The following is an 11474-nucleotide window of genomic DNA, read 5'->3' as shown; positions in this document are numbered from 1 at the left end:
AGAAAAATGAAATTAGGTGCTTATCACAGAAAAGGAATTAATTCAATGTGGGTTAAAAAAATGATAGAAAGAAACCCGAGAGAGCTAAAATCTATTAGGAAAAAAGCAGTCTATCTTTGCAATTTGGATGAGGCTTTCTAAGAATGGTTGTTAAGGGCAAGATGGCTTAGCAGGTTAAGTGCTTGCCACCAAGCCTGACAACTTTAGTTTGATCCCTGGATCCCACATGGTGAAAGAAGAGAGCCGATCCCTGCAAATTGTCCTCTGACCTCCACATGCACCCTACGGCAATCCTACACCTACCCCTCCCCCCCAAATACATTAAAACACTCAGAAAAAAGAAAATGCTTTCTAAGAATGACACCAAGAACACAAGCGACTGAAGAGAGAGACGGGATGGACCTTGCGATTATAAACTTTGTTTCCCATCAAGTGACCAACAAAGTGAACACAAGCCATGGGAGTATTTACCACGCACATACAGAAATATCTAGAGACCATACCAAGCTTAACAACGAAAAAGATAAAACAGCAAACGGACAAAGGAGTTGAGGAGACGTTGCTCCAAAGACATATAAAACATCCAATAAGCACAAGAGACACGTTATGCTCAGCATCTTTTATTTATTAGGGAAATGTAGTCAGAGCCTCCAGGCAGTGCCTCCTCATTGGCTGTGTGGTGAGAACAGAAGACAGAATCAACAACCCGTGCAGCAACAAATGGAATCCTTACACATATGCTGGTCGGAACACGGAAACAGTGTAGCTGCTTCACAATACACAATTCCTTAGGTGGTTAAGCGAAGTTACCACATGGACCAACAATCCTGTTCTTGAGCATACACACAAGAAAATACACAAATGTTTATTTATTCTTTTTCTTTTTAAAAAAGTCTTGTACGAGAATGTTCAAAGCAACATTCTTTATAGCAGCCAAGACCACTGGGAACCACTCAATGTACATTGGCTGAAGAACAGTCGTGACATCCAAAGGAGTGTCAAAGGACTATAAAATGGACACTGAAGTGTACAGCCATGATCCCAGCACACCGGAGGCAGGAGGATTATGAGTCTGAACCAGCTTGAGCTATACAAGGCAAGACCACATCCCAAAGCAGACAAAAATTATGCTAACACATTACTACATTAACGAATCCTGAAAACAACCGTTCATTGAAATGAAAGAGGACACACAAGGCCACGTGTTACATGATTCTTTATGAAATGTCCAGGAGAGACAGAAAGACTGACGATTAACTAGAGAGAAGAGAAAATGGGGGTACAAACAGTTACTGGGTTTCTTTTAGGAATGAGAAAAAACAAATTGGAATTACATAGAAATGGTTGTAGATTTGACCAAAACCAGTGACTTGCATATTTAAAAAGAGTAAATATTTTATGGTATGTAAACTGCACACAGACACACAAAAAAGGTGAACAAACTAATTTCTTCTCTATTGTCTCAGGTTACCTACTGAGTCACAAAAATATAGAAATAAGTGCAAAGACGCCTGACAAGTATAACCACACTGCAACAAGTTCAGTAAAAGCAGGCCCTCGGCCTCCAGACCTGGGTCAAATCCAGGGCCTCACACGTGCCAGTAGGAAGGACTCTTCCACTGAGCTATAGCCCCAACGCCTTTCTCCCTCTTTTGGGCAGGGTCGTATGTGGTCCAGACTGGCCTTAAGCCAAGTTTGAATGAAGTAGGTGAAATTCCAGGTTATGTGTCACTGCGACCAGATACAATTTCTTTTTAAGAAAACTATCTGCAGATATCAGCTCATGTCTCACATGCTGTGTGGTTTTTTTTATTCTTGCATCTGAGACCCTCTCTGCTCTCGTGACTTATCCCACTGTTGTCTTTGAAAGTCATGTTTTTCTCAAGTAGCTGGGGCAATAATGAAGGCCTCCCTTTCAGGGGGTTTAGGATGATGTCATCTAGACACAGGCAGCAGTGCTGCTCTCCGGTGGCATTGCTGTATGACAGCCATTCTTCAAGGGGTACTTTAACATCTAATTCCTGCTCGTAGGTCGGCAGGAAGGTTAGGCAAGAAATAATTTTAGATATAGGTATTACCACATAATAGGTATATCCAGAGCTTTATAGCATGTAACTGCAGGGTTTCTTCCCCTGGAATAGAAATTGAATTCTAGGCTTCCTCTATATAGCAAGAGGAGCAAGTGGAATGGTTCATGACTGCTAAAAGGAAAATACGTTCTTTTACACTCATCTCTGCAATGCTATTTTGTACATCTGGTTTTCAGGATCCAAAGGCTACAAACTTTGCTTCAGTGCTGCAATCCACAGCTGAAGGTTCTCTCAGCTCATGAAACCGCATAAAAGACTAATTCTAGACCGATAGCGGATCACTGGGCTGAAATATACAGTTCCAAAGTTAAGCAAGAGTGAGGCTTCTCCGGATGCTAAGTGCAGAGAAAGGGGCTTCCATGCTTAAGAAGGCATCAAGGACAGCCTTGCTTAAGCTACCTTCTAAAAAATTAAACCAACAAGTTACAATAGGACAACATGGTTCACAGCTCAAGTCAACAGAATTACATATTTTCAGTTTTTACTCTCGAACAGAGTTTGTGCTGTATCAAGAGTGGCAGTTACCCGGGTTCAGTACTGTTTTTGTAGTAACAAGCATAAAATCCAACCGCTGTTTACATAAACTTAGAAAACACGCTGGGAAAGGAAAACATTTACACCCTTTAATTAAATCACACTGTTACCTTATAAAAATGTGAGGCTCCACATTTGCTTTTTAAAAAAACAAAACAAAACAAAAAACAACAGAGCATTGGATGGTTTCAAATACAGTTACTGGACCAATAGTTAAGATGAGTCTAAATGAAATATATGCAGAACTGGTAACACACCAGGCTTTCCTTTTGCTGGCTGAGACAGGCTCGCACCATGCGGCTCAGGCTGGCCTCTAATTTCCAATCCTCCTATGCCAGCCTCCTGAGTTCCGGAATTAGAAGTGCACGTACCACACTCAGCTTAGAGGCTTTCTTTTAGATAACATTTATTCAAATGATGAGGTCATAAATTCAAATGGAATAACAACAAAATCTTAATAAACAAGGAATGGGAGAAATAAAAATTTGTTTCTAAACTAGCTGTGTACTGCCTCACACCGCACTGAAAGTAGAGGGCGGGGGCTCCGTGTGGAGCGGTTGCATATCAGAGGTCAAGAGGAGCAGCACCGCCACACCCATTCTCAATAAAAATGTTTCACAAAGCTTCTGTTATCTTTCATAGCATATTCTCTCTATACAATTTCTCCCTTCTCATTCCAGAAAACACAAGAAACTGCTTGAACAAATGCATGCACACCAGTTTCTGTAAGGCCATGAACTGGTTTGCTAAGTTGCACTGTTCCTTTTGTTTGTCTGTCTGTTTCTCCTTTTTCTTCTTCTTCAAGTAATGAGCCCTTGGAACAAGGATCTGCAGAGGAAACCAATCCCCTCCAGCCCTGGGCCTGTCTCTTCCTTGGGCCTCTAGCATTCAGAGCTAGGCAAGAGCATTTACAAAATGGGTTCTATTTACATTTTCTTTCTTTCTTTATTCAGTACAGAGAATCAAACCTAGGGCCTTGCACATGCTAGACAAGAGCTCTACCACTGAGCTACACCCCAGGCCCTTGATTCATATTTTTCAAAATCTAACACATGCTCACGTTTTCTGGCACATTCTTTTTGTATGTTACAAAACAAGACAGCAAAAGTTTAGCCTCAGATGAGAATCCTTTCTTCCTGAGAAAGGTCAAGCAGACACATCTTGACATGACGTCCTTTACACAATGGCATACTGTTCATATAAAAGGTCTCGTATCCTATAAAAGTCTTGACAAAGGCAGCCTTCTAGCCCGATGCGTCCAGTTTCTGTCTAGAAAAACAGTTTTAAAAGTTCTTTAGTACATCTCCCGTTCATCAACACGCAGAAACAATAAGCAACATTTACGTGGGCCATTTCATGACTGGTCAGGAAATGGGTTGCCCTGACTCCTGAATGTAGGTAAAAGGTTGTAGTAATGGGTTTTACAGACACGTAAATGTCAGAGGGTTCAAATATAAAAATTCACTATAAAACTATGCACCATTCATTAGAATCACTGCTATAAGCCTTTACAGCCATCATTGAGGATGGTTTTCAGTTTTATGAATTTATAAGACTACAGAATTATGATAAAGCTTCAGAAGCACTCGTTCAACCCAGCCCTTATTAAAAATAAACTTACTCTGCGGACTGCTACTTGATTGTTGCAGACAAGTACGCCCCCTACAAATTCCGCTTGAATCCCTTCCCGCAAAAGAACTTGCTTGAAGTCAGACAGTCTCGGTTCATTCATAAAAACTGACTGGTGTCCGGGAACCTTGAATAAGGTCAAAGGGCAAAGAGGGACTTCAATAGAACGGTAGACACAAAGCTGTACTGGATAAAGTAGAACACTGCACGATGTCTAAGATAGTTTTAATAATTCCCTCAAGTCCTTTGACAGATCATTTCAAGACTGCAAATAACATTCTGAGTCTGTTATTCTGGGTTCACTTTGTCACTCACCATTACAGAGCCCTTCACACCTTCTGATGTTTCACCATTTTATTACTCATGCCTCCTAATAACAGAGACTCAAGGTAATATTATGCTCTTCACTCACCCACTTGCTGGAGGGGTCAACTGAAGTATCAAGAGGCAGAACGGAACTGAACCTCATTTCCCAGGACCCAGTCCCCTGCTTAGTTCAGAGGCTAAGTCCCTAATCCCACTTCCACATTCCCTCCTACCCCAGAGTGAGCGTGATGGGTGCTCCAGGCTGAGAGTCAGAAGAGCGAGTGGTTTGCCTAGTGCTGCTGCTCTGACAGTGTTCTGAAGAGCACTGTCGCTGTAGCACAGGGAAAAGCCTCCTCACGTCTCCCCTGAATTTCAAGAGTCGTGCTAGCTCAGAGGCCAATAGAAGGGGCCATCTCCTTATCCCAACCCCTCGGCAGGCTAAAGGCGTCACTGGACACGTCTGTAGGACTCTTACGGTATTGATGCTGCTCTAGTGTCATTACCCAGAAGCCTTTCTAATTAACCAAGTCCCTCCTGAGAACATGTTACATGTTAAAGGTTTCCTTTAAATTATCATTCTCTAGCTACAGAGATCAAGATACACAGACATATATCCTGGGTATTCCTTTTTAAGAACTCCAAAACTGGCCCCCATACAATGTAGTTTAAATGGCTAAAACCACAACGGGGAGCTAGAAGAACAACCAATGGAGAGACAGTTAGACCGGGGATGTAGCTCAGCGGCAGAGCATGTGGTGAGCACGTGTGAGGCCCCATCAATCCAGCACCACTAAACAGACGCAGAGATGGCACAGGCTTCTCACCTCATGAGGTGGCAAAGGCTCCAGTGTGGGGATGACCTCACTCTCCTCACCCAGCTCTTTCTCATCATCTCCAAACAGACTTTTCATGGCCTTCTGCTGGGCTATGACACTGGAATCTGAAGGAGCATCCACTTGCATTTCAGAGTCTTCTCCATCGTCCTTGAGTTCTCCTTCTTCTAAAATAACTCCCGTGTCCACTTTGGAGACTCTCATGTCTAAGACGCCGTCTATCCATGCTAACTCAGCATCTTTCGCTTTACAGAACTGAAGCGAGCTGACAAGTGAGTCCTTTAATCTTACCTGGACACGCGAGGGGAGGGGAAGGGAAAACCACAGGGTACAGGTAACCGATTAAACACAATCACTACCATTAACCAACTCTGGCAATATGATCAACATCTAAAAAACCCTCTCCTCAGATCCTCAATCTTCACAATGACAAAGTGATCTGTAAGGTCTTGAGGATCCTTGGCCACTTTCTAAAACAAGGTTCTAAATATGACTACAGGACAGAATCACATGGAAGGCCCCAGCCCTCGCTGATAATGACACTGGATGACACCTCTATTATTTCTGGTGTAATTACTGAAATAAAGACTAGAGCCCAGATGTGCAGATACAGCTGATGTACCATAGAGTGCTGGGTTCCTGTGCTTTCTGGAACATGCCCTGTGATTGATTTCACACCCCATGTCTCTTCCTCGTGCGCAGAATACTTTTCTGCTTGGCAAGTTCTAACTTCCTCCAGTTAGAGAAGTCACCCCTACCTTCAACTGTCACTACTTCCCACACCAGGTAAGGCTCTCTCTCTTCTAACTAGCCTCGTTTGCTATACCTGTTTCTTGACTTTTTGAGGCACGGTAGTACATGCCTATAATTTTCAGCATCTTGGAGGCTGAGGCAGGAGAAGAGTTTGAGACTAGCCTGGGCTACACAGCCAGACCCTGTCATTCATGAGGGAACATGATTTTGTGAACACTTATCCCCTCGTGTCTGCCTAGAGCATCTTCCCCCACTCTTGGCTGCTGTGTGACCTGATAGCCAACAAGAGCCAGCTCAATTATCACTTCTCCCAGAAAGCCTTTCTCGAACCTCCAAAGTTCCTGCCCACCCCTCCCCACTGCCCACCCCCCCCACTGCCCACCCCCATCCCCCCCGCTCCCTTCTTCATGCTCTCCTGGTACCTTTGCACACTGCCACAGGAGTTAAGTGTAAGGAGAATGCAGTCTGTCTGCTTTAAGCACCCTGAACTTGGGAAGTGTTAGGGCAGGGCCGTACCTGGATATCCCACTCGCCATATTCTTAGTGTGGTGGGCTAGTGCAAACAGCAATGTCTGCTTCCCCACAGCTCCACCCACACATTTACCTGGTAGATATGTGTCTCGCTGGTGGCATCGACTGTCTCGTGCAGCTTTGGCATGTACACTTTGATATCTTTCCCACCAAACGCGCGGCAGCACTCGGCCAGATCCTGACTGGCCTCTGGTGGGCCGTGGACAATGATCAGCTGCCGTGGTTTCATCTGATTGATGATCTTTTTAATGGAGTCTCCATCGGAGCGTCCTTCGTAGTCTATGTAAGTAACTCTGGCTCTGTAATTAGACATCATTATTCAAGCTCACTTACTTGGTAAGTTAATTCTAAAACTAGGCCTTTACCATTAGGAAAGAAATGCAAATAACTTATGTAAGGGGAATTGTGGAACACGTGTTATACTGTGCATCCCAACTAGGCTCTGTCCAAGAATACATACAAAAGACGTCACTGGACAAACAAACCACGTGTTCTCCAATGATTCAAATTCCAAAATAATGACTTCTTGGCAGTATTAACTGTATTATGCAAAAAAGGGAAGTTTCTTAACTACTTCTGGCCCTGCTAAACTTTCTAGCCCCAAGTATTAGAATGCGTAAGTCAAGGAGGACAGTTCATCAAATAAGCAGAGACTCAGAAGAATTAGCTTCTCAGCCACACTGTTCTCGCACCTGCTACTGGACTTATTAAAAAAGCTGGAAATCATGTCTCTTCATATAAGTGTACATTTAATGCTCAGCTCCTGCTTCACTAACCCAATTACTGTGGTACCCAAGTATCATTAATGAGAACACCACTGTCCTTCAGAGGTCTTCTCACAGAAAGGGGAATTTTAAAGCATGAGCTTACTAGAGGCTCTGCTGAGACTTGACTTCTGAAACAATCTGTGTTACATAGCTCGAGTGCTTGAAACCATCTTATAACCTAATCTCCAAACCCCACGAAGGCACTTACTTTATCTCAATAGACTCTGTTGCAGAAACACACTTGGTGGGAACATCAGACAGGTCCTGATCCATGGGTTCCTCTCCATTTGTCAAGCCGGATTCTAATTTGCTTTTCTCTTCTTCAGTAGCCTGAAGTTCTGGCACTAAGAAATCTTCTGGTCTAAACAGTGAGTCTCTAATTAGACATGTGGAAGGCATGCTAACATTATGTAGCATATGTAATTGAGTAATAGAATTTTAAGACTCATTTTAACTCATTTAACTCAAAGCTAATTAATACACGATATTAGTCATCAGATGTATCATGTTTTTCATAACCACTGAAGAGTGCTATTTAGTTATTAGCTAGGAGCACCTTGCACAACCTAGGCAAGCAGGCTATTCCTGAGCTACATCCCCAGCCCAAGAGAACTCTTTAAGGATGCTGAAGACCAGTGAGAACCCCTGAACAGGCAGGTCACGAAGACCGGGATGGCTGTAATGAGGACTCCTATACCCTGGCCCTGCACTCTTTCTACAATTTATTTATGAGTGTCTGTGTGTGTGTGTGTGTGTGTGTGTGTGTGTGTGTGTGTGTGTGTGTGTGTATGGGTGTGTGTGTGTAGTTCCCCCTGTAAACATTATTGAAGCACAGCAGTAGAATAACTGCCAAGCACGTATTAGCCATGGGTTTGATCTCTAAGCCTCTCATTTCCCCTGACTCCCCTCTAAAAAAACCAAAACAAAAACTTTCTACAAAATTTCATTAATTTGCATCCCTGTTTCTCAGAAAAAGTCAAATAGTGTCCGGGGCAGTGGGATGTCTCAGTGGGCTATGAAATTTGTTCCCCAAACTGAAAACCTCAGTTTGATCACCACAACCCTTACTGGACTCAAAGAAGTGACTTCTGCAAGTCCTCCTCTTGCATCCACATGCACACGTTTCCCCAGTTGCTTTAGAGGGCTGTGTACACAGTGAAAGCTTCCTAGGCAAGTCCAAGAGTGGCCTGAGTCGATCACCTGCTGCACAGTGTTGTGGAAGTTCTGTGCAGGTATAAAGTATGCTCATCGTCCTGGCTGCATGAGAAGTGATTAACTGTGGGTCGTCAATATGCAGAGACTTTTGTGTGTATCTACCATAGCCAGAGAGGAAGAGAAAACATGAGAGGGAAGCAGGAAGAACTAAGAGTGTCAGGCACTGTGTTAGGCTGAGGCACTTGACGTTTTCTGGGAAAGCGGAGGGAACCCTGGGAGACTTTTACTTAGGTTAGCAGTGTTTCCAAATTTGTAATTGGAGCATGTGGCTTCATTGTATTTCATGGGTCTACCTTTATCTCCTATTTATCCCCTTGTAGTCAAAACATCATTAGCCATTCCCCAAATAAATACAATCATGAAGAGAAGTTCTTTTTTCTTTCTCTACAGCATGTACCTTTCGTCTTAACCAGGGGAAAGGATGTCTAAATTGTCTTTCTTAAAATCTTTCATGTAACTAGGTAATGGGACTATACTTTCCCCTCACTACTAACGCTTGGGATGCCCCTCAACTTTCTACCCTTGTGCTTCAAATCAGAAGCCTTCTGCGCTTTTCAAGCCAAGGCACTTGGCAGCAAAGCTCATGGTGACCCCAAAGATCAAATTCACAGAGCCAAGACTGTTTTGCTCACATACTTGATGATCTCTCCATACTCGTCCCATTTAATCCTTTCTTCTGGGGCAGGAAACATGGGGTAGGACTTTTTGGCCTGTTTGAAGAAGCTCCCTTTTCGGCTGCCTTCCCCCTTCATCATCAGGTCGTGCTTCGTTTTGTGAGCTGTTGGCTGGTCGACGTCTTCCTCCACGTCACTCTCGTCACTGGAGTCGATGTCTGCCCTACAGGGTTTGGCAACACAACAGGTCATCATGTCCCCGAGACACTTTGACTTAATATTTATAAAACTATGAATGAATTACTCTCTAATGTTAACCCCAACCATATGACAGTCAGTAGAAGTGGGTCAATATTTTGTAAAACTGCAACATTAATTTGCTTAATAAATTGGTATTATTAGCACTGAAAGGATTTCATCTTTGCAGTTTAAGAGTTTAAGGAAATAGAAGTTATTTCCATTGAGTGTTAAATCCTGCAAATGTATTCTTTCCGTTATGTGCACTCTTTCCGTATGTGCACTCTTTCCGTATGTGCACTCTTTCCGTATGTGCACTCTTTCCGTATGTGCACTCTTTCCGTATGTGCACTCTTTCCGTATGTGCACTCTTTCCGTATGTGCACTCTTTCCGTATGTGCACAGGCGTAACCTCATGAGGAGCGACTTACTCTTTCGACTGCTCCAGTTTCTTAGCAGCTTCTTTCTTTAGTTTCTCTTTTTCCACATATTCCTCAAGTTCTTTCCCTTCAAGCTTCACGCGTTTCCTCAGCTAATGAAATATAAATGAGAGAAAAGGCAGCGTCAGGAGAGTTGGGCAGCTGGTCTAAGATGTGTCATGAAGTGAATTCTTACCTGAAATTAATGAGGCTTCCAAGACACAAAATTTTTATAATTTATTTTTATAATCTGAAGTAGAACTCCCCAAATCAAGAAAAATAATGCCACATCAAAAAGGACAAATATACAGGGCATTTAAACAGTAAGGAACACGGGTGGCTTTTAGCACAGACAGATGCCTTAGTTTACCACTGGTTGTTGACCCAGGCAACACATAAGTTATCAGGATTTGTTTAATTTGCAAGACTGGAGATGCTAACTGCTACCTGGGGAAAGGCCACCTTACAGTGTTTCCAGTGGATATCATGAGCAAACTGTCAGAAGACAATTTGCTAACGATTAATAATTAAACTATGCTTGACTTTTGACACAGATCTTCCTATTTCTAGAATTCATTCTACTGAAAGAGAGGTTTTTAAACAGTATATAAAAGTAATGTTTAAAATAATAAAAAGAACTGGGCAAATCCATCAATATGCAACAGGTGAATTAGCAGTTTTATTCTTTTATCATCAGAGTACCTACAACTAGAGAATTCTTGGGACTGGTGAGATGGTTCAGTGTGGAAAGGCACTCGCCATGAAAAAAACCCTGTGACCTAAGTTCCAACCCTGGAACCTACTATGAAGGAGAAAACCAACTCCAGAAAGTTGTCCTTGACGTCCATGAGTGCACCAAGTGTATACACAAGTCACAAATACATAAGGGCTTAAAAACAATCAAAGAAACCAAGGGGCTAGAGACATGGCTCAGGGTTTGAGGACTAACTGCTCTTCCAGATGATCTGGGTCCAATTCTTGGAACACACACAGCAGCTCCCAGCTATCTGTAGATGCAACTCTAGGACATTCCACACCCTCTTCCGGCCTCCATACAAGCAAGTGAAGCACCCACATATATAAAATAATGACAAAATATTTAATGTAAACAGCCTAGATTTTTTTTAAATCTTTTTTTTTTTCTTTTTTCGGAGCTGGGGACCGAACCCAGGGCCTTGCGCTTGCCAAGCGCTCTACCACTGAGCTAAATCCCCAACCCCCAGCCTAGATTTTAATATATGGGCGCGTGCATGTGTTTGTGTGTGTGTGTGTGTGTGTGTGTGTGTGTGTGTGTGTGTTTATTGGGAGATCATGAAACTAGAAAGGGACTCATGGGAAAGGAGGAAGAGATATGAAGGGAGAAGTAGAGACAGCAATGGGATGAACTTGGTTAGGAACAGAAAGAGGAACTATTTGGGGGAAGGAAGGGCACCGAGTGGGGGCAGGGGAGAGAAGAGAGCAAAGTGCAATGGCTCATGTGTACATGAAAATGCTGTAATGAAACTCACCCCTTTGCAATCTAACCTAAAAACTATTAATAATTTTT

General features: G+C 42.9%; 1 protein-coding gene across 2 annotated transcripts in view; it reads right to left on the bottom strand.

Moving 5' to 3' along the window:
• Positions 1 to 604: 604 nt before the first annotated feature.
• Cpsf2 (cleavage and polyadenylation specific factor 2) overlaps positions 605 to 11474 on the bottom strand; it is a 28585-nt gene continuing 17715 nt past the window's right edge. Inside the window, exons 9-15 of one of the 2 annotated variants that reach the window (XM_087552893.1) lie at positions 9941 to 10041; positions 9295 to 9495; positions 7652 to 7804; positions 6750 to 6975; positions 5384 to 5683; positions 4246 to 4380; positions 605 to 3893 (exon numbers count right to left, since the gene is read on the bottom strand). In XM_087552893.1, the coding sequence (XP_087409019.1) occupies positions 3801 to 3893; positions 4246 to 4380; positions 5384 to 5683; positions 6750 to 6975; positions 7652 to 7804; positions 9295 to 9495; positions 9941 to 10041 (1209 nt within the window). In that variant the 3' untranslated portion in view covers positions 605 to 3800. 2 annotated transcript variants of the gene reach the window in all.

This window comes from Rattus norvegicus, chromosome 6 (genome assembly GCF_021556685.1).
Source record: "Rattus norvegicus strain SHRSP/BbbUtx chromosome 6, alternate assembly SHRSP_T2T, whole genome shotgun sequence".
In the NCBI taxonomy this organism is placed as follows: domain Eukaryota; kingdom Metazoa; phylum Chordata; class Mammalia; order Rodentia; family Muridae; genus Rattus; species Rattus norvegicus.
This window is presented reverse-complemented; position numbering and strand designations above follow the sequence as displayed.